Source organism: Danio rerio, chromosome 20 (assembly GCF_049306965.1).
Source record: "Danio rerio strain Tuebingen ecotype United States chromosome 20, GRCz12tu, whole genome shotgun sequence".
Taxonomy (NCBI): Eukaryota; Metazoa; Chordata; class Actinopteri; order Cypriniformes; family Danionidae; genus Danio; species Danio rerio.
In genome coordinates, this window is record NC_133195.1 from 41,343,601 (window position 1) to 41,361,068 (window position 17,468).

Genomic DNA, 17,468 nt, shown 5'->3' on the forward strand with positions numbered 1-17,468 from the left:
TCATCTTAAGTTTTAAATGGAGCTTTAGCGGGCCAAAATGTGCAAGACACACAACATCTTTCGTGAACTCAGATATTACAAACAACAGAACTTGTAACACAGATCATTCCAATAGATCTCACTCAAAGTCAGCATTAGTGCAAGCTAAAATAATAGCTCCACAAAATAGCCATTCGACAAACAACAGCAACTGATTTCTCCCGTTGCCGCTTCTGATTTTAAGGTTTCTGCGCATATTGTGATTGGCAAGGGAAATACGTGTCATCAGAGGGTGATTTATGATTAACAGTCCTGTCAGCCAATAGTGCTCCAAATGTAGGCGGTACCTAAATGTCAAAGTGACAGGTAGAAAGAGACAGAAAGTCTGTCAAAACTGTGTACAGTTTGTAACATTGACACAAAATTACAAAAAACAGTTAGACAAAAGACATTGATCTGAGCTGAAACTTGCTCTTTAATTTAATGTAAAGCTTTCAGAAAGAAATATGTATCAAACAGCTCTATGCAGCCCACACTAACCTACTTATATTATAATCCACTCACAGGATGATGCCAACCAGTCAATAACAGCAGAGTGTAAAATAAGCATATAATATAAATATATTCACTAATGGTCACGATATTTCAAAGTACTCTAAGCCTGTGCCATTAGTGTCAGCATTTGTGACACTAACTATATGTAAATTCTGCAAAGGTTTGGCCACATGTAAACTTGATGTTTAATTAGCACCACCGAGTCTCATTATTTTGACTCTCTCCTGTCTCTCCCAGGTGTACAACACTGCACTATGACCCTGATCTGCCATCCACCACCATAGTGATCACGTTCCACAATGAGGCGCGATCCACCCTACTGCGCACAGTTAGAAGGTGAGATTGGACATGAATCCATCTGTATTTTTCTGCAGCTTTGCATATTTGTTTCTTTTCTATTTGTGTGACAAAGAAAACATGCACCTTTATGTCCTCATTGTGCTACGTAAAAGTAGACATTGTTATTCTATATGCCTTATTCACTTTCTTACGAAAATATACAACAATTATGTCTTTGAGGGGTATAAGAGCTGAATGATCTCAGGAATCTCTTAATTGTACAGTATATCTACTCTGAAACTTTTTTTAGGGATTAGTTCAGTCCTCCCCATTTATGTTTGACCATTTACCTTTTGTTCTATTAGTTTTACATTTAACTAGTTAAATTAAACAATTAACTACAATTCGCTTCAGGAACCGTTCTCTTAAAATAACATAGCAAAACCATCTGTTCACATGAAGTGTTCACCATAGTGCAAATGTTAAAGAATTTCACTTGTTAAGGATTTTCCTAAAAGAGTTTTCGAGAATTCCTAGATTGTCTATGAAAGGAGCCAGTATATGTGATGAGCCTGAGTCTCGAACCCGGGTCTCAGGTGTAGTAGACTAGTGTTTTAACGTTCAGCCACAGGGAGAGTTGGTGAACCCAATTGCCAAGGCACAAGGTCTAGTTCAAAAAAAGGTGTTTATTAAGGAAATCCAAAATCATCAAAAAAGGCAGCCAGGCAAAAACATAGGAATTCTACAAGCTAAGCAGTTAACAAACATAAAGTCCTCCGTGGAGCAAAGGGTACTATAGCCAAAAAACACAAAATGTAATGACCAGAGGACTTACGGCAATAGCGATAGCACATCAAACTTAAAATTGAAGTGACAAGTGAAGACAAGAGGGTAGAATAAATAGGCTAGTCTAACAAGACACAGCTGAACAGAATGAACACAAATGAACCCCAAAAACACTGGGGAAAATGGCGACATCTTGTGGAGAAAACAAACAATAGCTCAGAATATGACCGTATACTGATTTTACGTGCAGACATTGTTGCAACATAGCCTCATTCTGAAAACGTAGCCCATATACAATTCTGGAGATCACGAATTATGTAGCAAGAAGTACAAATGGCTGCATTTCCTTTTTAAAATGAAGTCTACGGGGCGGTATGACGTAATTTCTTTTTGCAATTGCCTCCGTGTGGATGGCTTTCCCGCTTCTACCAGTTTGTCCTGTAGCTCGCTATGTACGTTGGTTGACTTGAGATGCAGAGAGGAGTTGCAGTCGATCGGTCAGTCAGTCATTTATTCAATAAGTCAGTTGACAGCGGCCTCTGGTGGATTTACATGAGTACAGCAGGCACAAATGGCACTCGCGAGAGATATTTGAGATCTGAAAAATCTTACACAGCGGACTCTGGTGGATTCGTGAAACAAAAACTGCAAAAAAAAGTAGCTCCTGGGTCGTATTTGGCGCTCTCCAGAAATGTATATAGAGGTACATTTTCAGAATGAGCCTGGGTTTGCCAGGAAAATCTAAATTTATATATATAAGAGCTCTTTCATTCTGTCACATAAATCAGATGAACAGTTAAAACATTACTGTTATGTCAACATGTCATGCAATGAAAAACCATTTACATGCTGTAGCTAGATCTACTTTAAATAGTCTATAGTTTCAAATGGCTTTTTCTTCTATTTTCAAATTATAATAAGAGTGGGTAACACTTTAGAATAACTATCCCTTATAACTAGTTAATAGACCGTTAATAAACTGTTAGTTAACAAGTTATAAATGACTTGTTAAATAAAAATTAATAGTTTGTTAATCATTTTAACTTGTGCCTTATAGATGGCCAATGAATAACTTACAAGCTGTTAGTTAACAAGTTGTAAATGACTTCTTAACTGTATTTTAATGATTTATAACTATACCTAATAAATTAGTTATTGATCATGAACAAGCGGTTAGTAAATTACTTAATAAAGACTTGTTAAGTATCAGTTAACGGTGTATATATGTTATTGGGATCTCATCTGTAAAGTGTGAGTAAATATATTAGTTAAGCGTTAGTTATTAGTTTATGTATGTTATTGGGACGTTATTCTAAAGTTGCAACTATTCCTCATTTACTAACAGTTAATAAATGAAGAATAGCTGCAACTTTGGAACAACGTCCCAATAACATATATACACCGTTAACTGATACTTAACAAGTCTTTATTAAGTTATTTACTAACCGCTTGTTCATGATCTATTACTAATTTATTAGGTATAGTTATAAATCATTAAAATACAGTTAAGAAGTCATTTACAACTTGTTAACTAACAGCTTGTAAGTAATCTATTAGCCATCTATAAAGCACAGTTAAAAATAATTAACAAACTATTAACTTTTATTTAACAACTTTTGTTAACTAACAGTTTATTAATGGTCTGATAAATAGTTATAATGGATGGTTATTCTAAAGTGAGTATATAGGGGCATTACAATAATGACAAAGTAGACAATTTTAATTATTTGCAAGTATTTAACTGCACTGTATGGCTTTCTCATGTTTTTTTTTCTGTGTAAATGTTTGCTTTATGGACGTGTTTGACCATTTGTTTTGTAGTGTTTTCCGTGTGCATTGTGCAGATTGAGTGAAAAAATGTGGGGACTTCACATTCAATCCTGACCTTTGACCTGCTGTAGGTTGATGGAGAACTGAATAAGTCTTGCTGTATCTGCAGGTCAGGCCCCGTGTTGATTATAGCTTAGAGACAAGAGACGAGGAGTACATTTTAATTACTTTTTGTTCTTTAGGAGCTACTTCAGTGGAATAAAGCTTTGTGCTTATGCATAGGAAGGTAGCATTTCACTGAAAGATTATATTCAATAACATGAACTAAGAAGAAACAATATTTCTGCACCATTTTAGTGTTACTATAGTGATAATAGTTTAGTAATTAGTAATTTATTAGTATTTCGTATTAGTATTTACTATATTTAAAATGCATTTTTAAAAGAGCTAGTACTCTGACAGTTACATGAAGAAATCAATGAACAAATATATTTAATAATTATTTTTTGTAATCATTGCTCAGGCAGTTTGTTGACTAATTTATTTATATTAACAATTACGTAGTGTTACCCTCTAAATATTATCAAAATAAATACATGTTTTAAATGTATGTGTATATGAATGCAAATTATATATTCAGTACAAGAAAATGAAATCTATGTTTAGATTATTGGTTATTATTTCATTATACATTATTAACAAGTGCAACTCTTTCTATCAACTAAGACTTTTGCCTAATAACCTTTAATTGGCTGCATATTAATTGTTATTCCAGAAGTAGTATGGGTTTAAGTGTTAGAGATTTAGAATAATATAATGCAGAATGTGTCCTTTACAAGTAATAAACCGACAATATCTTAATAATTGACAGGTAATAAGCCATTAATTATTGCTGACATTTGGTTCTTAAACTAAAATGTTATCAGACATTACTATTTTACTTATATTTTGCTCCTAAGACAGTGTTTTTCTCCATTTCAAATTAATATAATGCAAATAATTCTAATATTAATAGTGATCGTATTCAAATATACCTTACATTATTTTTACATTATATTTAATTTTATACTTTTTAAATTGATAGTATTTGTTGCACTGCTTTTAATTTATGTTGAATTAAATTAACAGTATTCTTACATCTACACTGTAAAAAATATCTGTAAATGATCTGTTTTCTGTATTTTTTCTGTATTTATTTTTTTCCCCATTTATTTATGCCTTTGAAGTTCATTATGGGACCGTAATTTCTCTTCCAACAACTTTTAATCTAGAAATGTTTGAAAAAGTGTCTTTTATTAACATTTTTAATAGTTTAAAATGATATTTTGTCTGGGTTGGTGTTGTTTATTAAGCTATAAAACCTTGTTATAATCTGCCGGTACATTATTTCTCATTTCTCTATATATTATTTCTTATATATTACATTATTTCAAACTACTAAAAGTCACTTTGCCAAACTGTAGAGTTCAATTTTCAACATCAAAAATCAATAAAGCAGAGATCAAAGTCCCATAATGCAATTCACAGCCTTAAATAAAAATAACACAGAAATACAGAAACACAGAAACCTTTACAGTGTAGCCTTTTTTTTTTTTTTTGATCCTATAAATATTAGCTATATTAAACTTCATATTATGCGCTGAAATATCACCCAGATGTGTTTTAGTTAGATTTCTGTAGCGTTAGCTGTGTGCAGGTGCAGTGTGGCTTTCCAGGCTGTAGTGAAGGACTTTGGTGTGAGGTGTTTGGCCCTCGAGTGTGTAGAATCTAAACTACTCTCATCACACATTAGTCACGGCAGCTGACGCACACAGCAGGAAGGACTTCTGCCCTGCCGTAACCCCTGAATGTTTGATAGATACCAGCCATTAAACAATAGCTCCGATAATAATATCAAAATATCCCAGATACGCTCAGACAGCTTGATGTCAAATCTTACCTTTTCCTCTTTGTGGCATCTGTCTGTCTCTCTGTCTTATGCACACAAACATCCCTTCACATGAACGCTTTCATAAACTAAACATTTACACAGAGTGGGTTTGAAGTGTGGGCCCCAGGCACTTTTTGATGGGTGTTGCTGCTGACAGAGGTTATTACTACAGGGAGTCCTAAGAGGTGGAAGTGAACTTTCCGGAGCATTTTCTAGTTTCCTCAGACTTTCCTTGCAGCTACTTATCAGGCAACGGAGAGAGACATGCGGAGAGGCTGTTTGTTTTCTGCCGGCCCTCAGGTATAGGGAGGTCAGAACAGACCTTGGTGACGTCTAATAAAAACATGGCCACTGTTTCCTCCGGTCTGAAGATGAGAAATTCCTATTGTAGACAAAAAAAAGGAGAATATGAATAGATTTGCCGGAAGGCCATTGGAGAAACGCTTGTCATTGTGATAGGCGATGAGAGTGTGCGTCACATTACTTGCATCCAAAGGCAAGAAAAGTTTATGCTAAATTTTTATGTTAATTTGTGGAATCATTATTTATTCAGGTTATTTGATGAATTTTATTTTCTTCTACGCTATAGTAGCTACTGTTTTTGTTTTGTAAAGTCAATAAATGTATCGCAAAAATGGTTGAATCATATTTCTGATAAAATGTCATATTTCAAAATAGATTTTTATGAGCAATTCCATGCAAATGTCAACCTCACCATGGAAAAAAATTAGTTTTTAACATAACAGCGAAATCCTTTCTAAGTTTTAACTGTAAAAATACTCAAAACACACTCAGTGAACACAAAGTGTTGTGCATGAAAATAAATGTTTACTGTGTCAGTATAACTACTCTAGCCTATAGGTTATAATGTTGAATATAATGCAAGAGGGAATCTGATAATGACAAATGTTTTATTTTACCAGTAAACAAAAATGGTCTAATATTGTTGTCAATGACAAGCATATGTCTCAAACACAACAATTCAACTTAAGAATTATGAATAGTTGAATTATGAATTGTTGTATTCTGATATCATTACTACTATGAAAGGACAATTCCAAGACAAATAGTATTTAAGTCTGCTTAAGTCCACTATTCCAAGTCTATGCAACATTTAGCATTTTAAGAAACAGTAGACCTACACATAGGCCTAATATTATTATTGTTGTTTTACCATATGTTTGAAAAATACCAATAATAACCTATTCATATTAATCTTTATTTTACATCTACAGAATTGTGAGAAAATCATGATCTTGATTTTAAGCAAAAAAAAATTGTGATTCTTATTTTAGCCAGAATCATGCAGCCCTACTTAAGTTTTATGATATGAAGCTAAAACACTTTCGCCATACTGCTTGAGTTTAAAACAAAATCAATTGAATGTTTATATCACATATTAATCTCCATATGTTTGGCTTTCTAAACCTGTAGTACAGCATTTGTCATGTGAACTACTTGTGAAACACTGTTCCCAGAATAACTCAAAGCCATTTAAAGCAAAGTGAAAGGACATGATTGTTTCACCAAATGTAGTATTATTGCATATTGGTTTGGTTTAGTGTAGATGTTATATTATTTTTAAGCTGAATAAATCATTAACTGTTTAGCATAAAGTATAAACTGCAATCATGTGAAACTGTTTTCTGATCAAATTTAACACACTCATTAGCACTGTTGTGATATGTGCAATCAGTAATGTATTTTTTTATTTATTACTAAAATGTGCCATGGCTACATATTTCTCAGGAGCCTGTGTTGATTTTTCCCAAATACAGTACCAATCTGAGCCACATTGACTTGTCCAGTTGTCTGACCCTGCTTTATAGTTCAAATGGGTTTTACAGCCTCAGATGGTCATCAAAGTCAATGTGCCACCCTGTTTTTACAAAGCCACCTACAAAAGTGAAAATCAATAGTCTGACATTCAGTCCCACAGTCAGTGACAGGAAATAGCAGCAGAAATGGGTGGTAAAAATGCTTTGATTTTTAATTAGTTTTTAAGCAGGTGCAAAATGATAAGATGGACAGTACTCGAACTGAAGACTTCAATCGAAACAAATCTGCATGCAAAAGTCACTGTCACTTTAAGGTGGAAACATACATGAACAACATTCAAATAAAAGTAGCATATTATGATTATATGTAAATGTACATACTGTATGTGCATGTTAATAATTGTTAACAAATACCTGTTTACAAGAGATTAAGAGAGCAGTTAAAATGTTAATATTTCAAATATAACTATTCGTGCAGTCTGTACAAAATGGAAGCGCACAAAAACTAATTGTCGATTCTGAAAATCTGAATCGAGTCGTCAGCAGTTCGAATTTCACTTTCACAATTAATACACATCTGTAACACATTCACAAAGTGCCGGTCTATGCTCCTTATTGACCGTCTAAACTGAACTTCAACTCTTTCAATTTGCTAGAACTTTGCTTTGACACAATCTACATTGTAAAAACGATATCCGCTTGTTAAGTCGTAATGTATGGAGCACTGTTTTCGGGTCCAAGCCGCTATTCATTTCAATCGAGAAAATATTTATTTATGACCACTTTTTAGTCACATCACACATTGAAGTGAATTATATATAAAATCGTAGTGTACACAACAGTCTATGGACTTGCTGGATCACAGACATCCAATTTAAAAAAAAAAAAATCAATATAAATATATAGCAATCGTGATTTTTCAACAGTATTACAGCACTTTTTAAATGTTTATTATTACCATTTGTTGAGTCTCCTTATGCAGTTTGATATAACTCTTGGACCTAACAAGCGTTCAAATAAAGATGATTTGAATTGAACTTTCAACAAACAGAGTGTGTGTTGACATTAGGATTTGTAATCGAATACCTTTGACTCTATATGGACAGTTTTTCTTATGTGGTCAGTTTCCCCAGCAGCTCACTTTGTATTGTGTTGTACTTGTGATGCAGAGCACTCGGCTTTAAGCTGGTAAAGTGCGATTCCATAAAAAGAGATAAAAGCAATGCAAAATCAAGGTAAAACTACAGGGTCGCTGTGCATTTTCCTCTTAAGTTTGCTTTTGTAATCACTGTTGGTTAGGATTGTACGATACTGGAATTCTGTACCAATCAGTAATGAAATTTTTAAACATTCATTTCCCGCAAACATTTGATCGCTGTTGAGTGCGTTCTTAAACACCGCTGATTTGCCATTAGGTTCACATGCTCAACAGAAATGACTGTGATTGGCCGTGAAAGTCACCAGTTCACCAAACTCACCGCTATTTACTGAGTGTAAACAGATACAGGGAAGCTGGAATGTTTTAAAGCCATGTCGATCAGCTGGTTTGTTTATAAGCTGACATACGAGCGATCCGCTGATGCATTGCCACTTTAAAACCCTTCAGTGTGCCTGTATCTGTGTTTTCACTCAGTAAACAGCTGTGAGTTTGGTGAACTGGTGACCTTCACGGCCAATCTTAATCATTTCTGTTGAGCAAGTGAACACAATGGCAAACCAGCGGTGTTTAAGAACGTGCTCAACAGTGCTTAAATGTTAGCTGGAAATGCACGTTGTTGTTATTTTTTTTATTCAGCATTGATTGCTACCCAATTCCAGTATCGTGAAAACCCTACTGTTGGTTGGGTTTAGGAAAGGGTTTAGGTCAGTGGTTCACTGGTCTAGGTGAGCTGTATGACAATTCCTGATTTCTTGCAGACGTGTGCAAGAAGAATGTGTATCTAAAACTTACAACAAAACATAAAAAATAAAAAAAACATTTAATATTTGTGTAAACGCAGACAGTGCCCTCTAGTAGGCCTGTCACAATATCTATTTCTTGTTGTATGATATATTGCACCAAAATACATTGCGATATATGATATTATTGTCATTTTAAGACCATTTTATGCCAAATAATATAATATTATTATATTTATTTTAAATAATATTTTATTCTTAAGAATATTTCATTTAAATTAAATAAATGATAATACATGTTAACAAAAAGTGCAAGGTAAAAAGTAACAGAGGCTGCAATATCTGCTAATGAAAATATATTATAGTAATTTATAGTAAACACTATAATGTTTTTTTAACCATACTGACACCGACACCTCCAATAGAGATAGAGATGTTGCACTATCAGCTAAAGTGTTGCTAGAATTGGTTTTTATGTATCGTCGATATATAATGAATTAGCAAAAATGATTGAGGTCACGTCCATGTGTTGTGTGATAAGTTGATAGGTTGATTATTGTGACAGGCCTACCTTCTACCAGATTTGCTATCTAAAATGTGCAACAAAATGTACTCTGAGCAACATATTTTGTTTTGCAGAAATGTAGGCTTGCGTTCAGTTCCCAACAAATGCTGTAAGTGGTAGACTAATAGAAACAGACTGGGCCATATGAACAGTGCAGAATAGGCTCACAGAGAGGAAGGGTTTCGAAAGAACAAATCTTCAAACAAATTGTTTGTGACTCTTTGAGAAATGAGGAGATGTGAAATATATATTTGGGGAAAATGAAAATGTTTTTTGACCTTGAATGCATATCAAACTGTTGTAGGAGACTTCCAAGACAAAATAAAACACTCCAAATTGAACTTTAATAAGAAAAACCTTCAAATAAAAATAAATCTTGTTGTTTAAGAGTAGAAATCTTTAATTGGAGCGTGCTTGACTACAATATGATGCTCTTAAAGCTGAAAATCACTTCAATTTAGCATGTTTACTTGTGTATATGTGAGTGCTTGTATCTGTGCGCATCATCTGCAGTGCTGTGATGAATGTGTCTGACTGACTCAGACATGTGAAAACATACCTGTGAGCTTGAGTGCAATGCAATCAGTCTTCTAGCATGAACACAAAGAAAAGAGGTTTAGAGAAGGCCTGTGCTCTTCAGCTCCACAGCACGACATCTACACATCCCTGTTGCTCTAGTTTATCCTCCATAACTTTTTTTAAAACACAACTGCATGTTTATCTGTGGGATTTTTGTAAGAAACAGGGATGTGGGTATGAAGTGTGTGTGCTCATAAAGAAATAATTAGCAAATTATGGATGTTTGAAACTACATTACAGGGATATTCACAAAAATAAATAAATAAATAAATGGTGTTTATTTATTCACCCATGGGTCATCCAAGATGTAGGTAGAAAGTAGACAGTTTTTTGTTTAAATCATTTCCATTGGTGATTCATAACATGCCAGCACTTATGCGTCCAGAGGATGACATATTAATGTCTTATGAAGTAAAATTCTCAGACTATGCAAGACAATAAAACTTATTTAATCTTTTTAAACCTTATTTTTATTTTATCCACAACATCTGTGAATGGTCACACTGCAGTCTGGAGTGTTCGGTTTCTTGTAGAGACCAATCGTATCGCTTCAGAAGACGTAGTGTATCATCAGGAGCCATAGATATTGATTTTGTTTTGCTTGTAAATGTTTTATTTATTTGAAATTGCCAGGAGCTGTTGTTAACAGTTGCTGGTTATCTCTTTAAAGTACATGGTCTGTTCTTTCCCCTTACAAACTGTAGTAATATTTTAATAGTAATGGTAATGGTACTAAATTGTGTTCATATTTGTTTACTTTCTGCTTTTAAGTTAATTTCAGTTTTAGTAATTTAGTAATGTTGTGATGTGCTTTATAAATTAGTTTCTAATATAAAAAGTATTCAAATGAAAAGTAGTTTAACACTTTAAAATTATCATTTTTTAGTTATTTTTTTAAAATGTATTTACTAACATGAACTAAGTATGAGCAATCTTGTACAGCATTAATTAATCATTGTTCAGCGTTTACTATTTTAGTATTAAAATCCAAAGTTGCACTTGTTAACATTAGTTAATCCACTGTTATTTAACTAACACAAATAACAATAAAAGATTTCTGTTTTCATTAACATTGACAAGATTAATAAATACTTATTAATAAATGTGTTGATCATTGATTGTTCTTGTTGGTTAACACATTAACATTAACTAATGCTTTTACTTTTCAAATTTTTTCAATTTATTTCAGTTACAGTGGATGCAACAATATTGGTAACACTTTATTTTGATGGTTCCTATTGCACATTTTGTTGACTAAAGGTTGCATTGCAACTACATGCCAATTACTTCTCATTTGAGTATTAGTAGACTGTCTGCTCATACTGCCCCTTCAACATTTAACTGAATATAATAAACTTAATTTTTAGACATGCAAGTACATGTCAACTTACATTAAGCCTAATCCAAACTAAGTGTCTTAAATTCAGCAAAATGTGTTAAAGTGACCATTAAAATAAAGTGATACTGTAATTTTTAAAGAAATTCAATCCTTTTCATAAAATATCTATACATGTTTTACTTCATTTTCAGTACCAACGTGATTTTTCACTGATTTAAATGTCAAGAAAACTGTTTAATAGCATGCAGTACATTTTTAAGAGATTTGTATGGTAGATTTGCAACAATTTTACAGTGTTGATTCTGTTTCCCTATAGTGTGTTGAATCGGACGCCTGTGCATCTTATTCATGAAATCATATTGGTGGATGACTTCAGTGAAGATCGTGAGTAATTAAACTATAATTAAACACCACCACAAGTACAGTATAAGCAGCCTATATTACATTACCCTCAAAGATTTTTGCTGCTTGTTCAAACTACTTATTTAAAATGAGCTTAAACAACACTATTCTTGAGATCTTTTTGTGAACTTAATTTTATGTCGAATTAACTTAAATTTGTTAAGTTAACGTAATAATACCTTCATTTGTGCTGGGAAAACATTGATGAAACTTGCGGAAGTCTTCATTTTTTACATTGTATTTTCTTCCTCTTTCAGCAAACGATTGCCTTCTTCTCACCAAGTTGCCCAAAGTTAAGTGTCTTCGCAATAAACATAGAGAAGGTAGGCCACTGATGACACCTTTCTCACTCTCTTTTTCTAATTTTTGTTGTAGGAAAAGCCAAAATGGCAATTTACATAACAAGAAAAGAAAGGATAGAGGGTGAAGGGTCAAGAGTTTTATTAAAGTGAGAATCTATTTTGATTGAGTTTTTTTATTATTAGGAATGTCAAGAATTTTTTAAATATATATATCATGTGGATCTATTAAGATTGAGGTTGTGCTCTGTTAAAGATCGAGAACTAATATTCACAAAATGGCTTGAGTAAAATTTACTTTTTTAATATGGTATGAAATAAAGTACATTTTGAAAATAACAATAAGCATATCTTGCATACAATACAGTGATAAAAGGGAAAAATATTAGTAATTCAAATAATATGTGTTTTCATAATAAAAAATAATTGAATTATAATAAAACTTAAAAAGGTGAAAGCAATAATAATAAAACAATATATGAACAGAGAGCTTTGGTTTTTGCTCTCTCTCTCTCTCTCCCCCCACCCGATGAATTAAATATTTGGTTTTGGGCTGGCAACACGCCTGCTTGTAAAAGCATCCAGACTCTAAAAGCAGCTGTTTGCTTTTCGCCCATGAGCTGGTGAGTATTTTAACAGCAGGTGGTGCGTTACTGGGAGGGCGATGGTGAACAGACTGTGAAGAAGATTACTGCACATTGGCCAGCCTTTCACAATTCCCTACACGCACCAGTTGCACAGGTGGAAAACAGAGCATATACAGTTCCCCCGCCACGCACTCGTACTGTCATCTGTATCTTTCCATTCGGATGAACAGATATATTGAATGTAGAGGGTGACGGAACTCGGATTAGTTTGCAAACGGCTTGCAAAGACATTGATTTAAGGCAAGATACTGCAGGGGAAAGGGGTAAAAATAGCTTTAGAAATAACTAATAGTGATAACCATCCTTCTCCGGTTGTTTGAATATATTTGAACATGCAAAATAGACTTTATTCTATTAATTATGCACTAATTTGTGGATGAAACTATGATCAAAAGGACTATTTTACTTTTTTGGACACTTTAGAGGTTTACAAAAGGTGTTTTGGGTAATACAGCCAATAATAGACTCCATAATACAGCCAGAGAACTTTCTTGCATACAGTCAGTCAAATTATGTATGATCAAATCCCAATGTTAAAACTTGTGAATTTTTTTTAGCACTTTAGTTTAGGTCTTGATTCACAGTATTAATAAACAATTAACTAACACTGCTAGCTTAATTAACTACTAATTAGCTGCTTATTAATAGTTAGTAAGGTAGAAGTTGGTTTTAGGTTAGAGTTAGAGTTTTGGGCAGGATTAACTACTAATGAACAGTTAGTTTCTTAGAACAGAACAGTTTCTTAATATTAGGCAGGTAATAAGCCAGTAATTAATAGCATGAATTGTGATAAACTAAACTGTTACCATTTATTTTTGTATCATTCTGTCGTTCATTTCCTCTAACCGAGGTTTTAATGGTCTTTTATGAAGGATTTTCAAAGCCTCACTTTAAATAGTACTCACTTTAGATGAGCTCACAAAATTGTAGCAATTTGTGTTAATAAAGCATTTATTTACAAATAGACTAACTTTTACTATATGATTGAAAATTAAGCTGCATAAAAGTTCATTTAAATTGGTTAATAATCATTAACGTAATGATTCTGAATGATCTTAAAAAGCACCAATTGCTCTTAAATAACTGGCTTGCAAATATGGCAATATTTAATTTGTTATAAAAATCATTAAAAAAATTGGAATATATATGCTTGTAATCCAAGAATACAGGATTTTTTAGTTTTTATAAACTGTTTTTTTATAAAAATTTTTGTGTTTATAAACTGTTTGCTAATGTCTATTAATGTAAAGTTAATGCTTAACAAATAAAGAAATAACATTGTGTGCAGTTATTATATTGTTACTGAAAACAATTATATTTTGGAGTCACACTTATTCAATCGCAATACATATTTGTTGATGTGATTAACTGAGTTCTTAAAAGAAAAGAAAAATGCAGACCATGAAAACCAGTATATCCACCTGCAGTTTCTTGCAGGTGGAAAAAATAAAATAATAAATAAACGTTTCAAAATCAATTTGTAAGCAGAGCATTTCGCAGTGCATCTAACTGAAAACATTGGTCTTAAACCGTTAAAGCAAATATTGATTTTGCCACTGCTGTACTGCCTGTGGCAGATTTTATGTCTGCCGTTGTTGGGAATGGCTGTCCGAGAGATTGACTCTGGTTAAAATGGCCACTTAATGTTTAATGAAATCCCATTAGCATGGTTTAACAACATTATAGATGTTGAAAGGTTAAGTCATCTTTATGGCTGGTTACCTTTTTGGTAGATTAAGCGGGTCAGGCTTTACATAAATTTCCATGTCCAATTCAGATTTAAATTTCTCATTTAGTTTATTAGCGCCATGCTTTGAATGTCACTGGGTCTACATGCATTGAGTCGTTAATAACTAGATTTTCATATTATGAGTGGTTTAGAGTGTTGCAGTGTGGTTTTTAAGGTGTTTTGAGCACTGGAGTTTTTAGACTATTATAGTTTACATTAATAATTTGTAAGAGCTGTTTAATTATTTTACTTTGTCCTAATTGATTATTTAAAACATTTTCTGTGTGACTTATTTTTAGCCATTTTAATTCTTATTTTTAACTTGGTGATGCATGCGTCTCCAAAACCCGACAAGTGGACAAATCTAAGCTAGTTTTTATTAAAGCAAATATAAATATGCATATAATAAATAATAAATAAGACTGCTAATAATAATATTATACAAATACAAATTAAATTGAATAAACTGAAAAAAGTCATGGAAGCAGCTAAGAAGGCATGTGTAAGAAGGCAGTGTTTTTTATAATTATGTAGAAAAATAATCTTTTTTGTAACAATTTAATTCTAAAGACCTGCATAGGTGCATAACTAAAGCGATCTGCGCTGGACATTATGCCAGCTTTTAGTTGGTCAATGGCACAGTCTATTTCAATTCCTCAAAATAGCAAACACGGCAACAAATGCACCTTAACACTTACACAGAAACACCCATGAGTCCTATAATAACAGCAAATGGATTTGCTATTTAAACAAGGTGACACAAAACATGAAAATAAGGTTGCGCTGGTCTGAAAAAAGCAACAAATTGCGCTTTATTTCATTTTGAATAAGTTTTATTTTTCATTTTAATAATTATGTTTTGTACATTTTGTTTTTTTTAAATGTTTTTAAAAAAACATTATTTTTAATTATTAGCTTTTTCTTACCTTAAATATAACTTATTTTAGTTAATTTGGAAATCTTTTATATTTTATTTTTTATTTCTCTAGTGTTTTTTTGTGCTTTTGCCATTTTCATTCTTTCTTTTTTTTAGTATTTTTATATGATTTTTTTTTTTAGTTCTGTTTTTATTTTAATATAGTTTTATTTTATTTTTATTAGGTTTGTTCATATTTATATACAGTATTAACCTCAACTTAAACTGTATTTATTTCTGTTTATTGCCAAGGTGGCATTTATAATAACTTCTAATACAAACATATTTTAATAAATAAAATACAATTCTTTAATAGTTTATTTCAGCTTTATTTTAAATGTTGGGAAAAAATTACTTAAACAGTGTTAAAGTGTCTTAAATTTCAAAAACAAGATCTTAGGCCTTAAAAAGTCTTATATTCACTGAAATATTGTGTTGTAGGTCTTAAATCCTTTTAAACAGGTCTTAATTTTTCTATGTCAAAGTAAAGCTACCCAATAAGAAATAATACATCTCACAACTTTTTTGTTTTGTTTTATATATGTTGTTTTATTGCAAAAAGATACAATTCACAACAGCTGTTAGACATTTTTATAGCAAATTCTAATTAAATTCCCTGTATTTAAATTATTTAAATAAATAAAGAAAACTAAAGCAACACATCCTTTTACATGATCTTCCATTAATACAAAAACTATTTACCGAAGTAACTGGGCAATTAGAAAAAAATCCTTAGTGTTTAGCCCTGTATCAGTCTAAAATTCTATTCATAATGGTCTTAAAAGGGTCTTAAAAAGTCCCCAGATTGTTGCTATGATGTTTTGCTCTCCTGATAAGCCTTGAGTCCCTGCTTTATTTAGTCTGTTGGATTTATTTGCTAATTTCATCATCTGCCATGCAAAGTCCATTCACTTAGAAAAGTAATAGCACTGCTTTTCCAAATAAGCTGCAAATAACTTAATCAGTCACTTCTCTAGATGTACAAATGTTCAATAACCCAAGCTTAGAGGTTTACTCTCTACACAAAAGTATGAACAAGCGCCGCCAATTACAGTATGATTATATTAATAACAATAATAATGCATCATTCAGTCACCTATATTGTGCAGAAAGTTATACTGAAAAGTTCTTATTAGTAATGATCATCCACTCGCTGCCTCCTCCCTGTTTATTCCAGCGCTCCGAGGTTCCATTACACACTGTCACACGTTGTCGCTTAGACAGCATTGATTAATGCATAAAACCCCTGTGCAGCCAACTCTGTACAAGAGAAAATTGTTAAAAGGTTTAAGGCATTTAAACCCTATTGTCGTCCCGGAGCTACAAGCGGGGTGTGCGGTTCTGCTATGTTAACTCTATTAGCTGTAGGTGAATGTAATCTCTGCCGTTCACTCACTTACTCTCTCTCTCTCTCTTTCATTGTCTGTCTTTCTCACTCTCTCTTTCCTTCTCCATCTGCCCAATGCATACACAGAGCCCCAATACACACACACACTCACACACAAACACAACAGCTCTGTAGAGACTGCGCTCACCCATCTGGAAAATACAGCCTTATTGAGGATGAAATGGGATTTTTAATTGGCTGAAGTTGCGATGCAGTGTGAAACTTTGCACTAGTCTTGCACGTTTACAATTATTATGCGTCCTCAGTCAGGCTCTACCGGTTTAACAGCTTCGACTTCACAAAGAAGCGTCTTGCTCTGATTCGGTAATAACCATAAGGCTTTAATTGTCCTTTCAGCTAATCAGATTTAAATGGCTCTTCTCGTATCATTTTTTTTTATAAAATTTTTTTTTTTGTGAATGAGATTACTGGAATGAAAGTGTTTGTCAGTTTAATAGGCTTCCGAACAGATTTTGATGGACAGTGAGTTCTCAAGTGCCCCTGATATACAGCTATAGAAATGTAAATTCTCAGTTTTATATGGATTTACGATTTATAGTTCTGTGTTTTAGTAAAATGCAGTTTGAGTGTGAACTCTTTTCCTGTCATTGATAGGGTATCATATCAAT

General features: G+C 32.7%; 1 protein-coding gene across 7 annotated transcripts in view; it reads left to right on the forward strand.

Annotated features, from left to right (window-relative positions):
• The window catches only part of galnt14 (UDP-N-acetyl-alpha-D-galactosamine:polypeptide N-acetylgalactosaminyltransferase 14 (GalNAc-T14)), an 87,846-nt gene that overhangs the window by 31,968 nt on the left and 38,410 nt on the right, over positions 1-17,468 (forward strand). For all 7 annotated transcript variants that reach the window (XM_073932858.1, XM_073932855.1, XM_021468474.3 and 4 more), the window contains 3 exons: positions 772-870; positions 11,776-11,843; positions 12,119-12,184. Coding sequence is in view for 6 of the 7 variants with exons in the window: in XM_073932855.1 (XP_073788956.1) it covers positions 772-870; positions 11,776-11,843; positions 12,119-12,184 (233 nt within the window). In the remaining variant the exon portion in view is untranslated. The remainder of the gene's footprint in view (positions 1-771; positions 871-11,775; positions 11,844-12,118; positions 12,185-17,468) is intronic.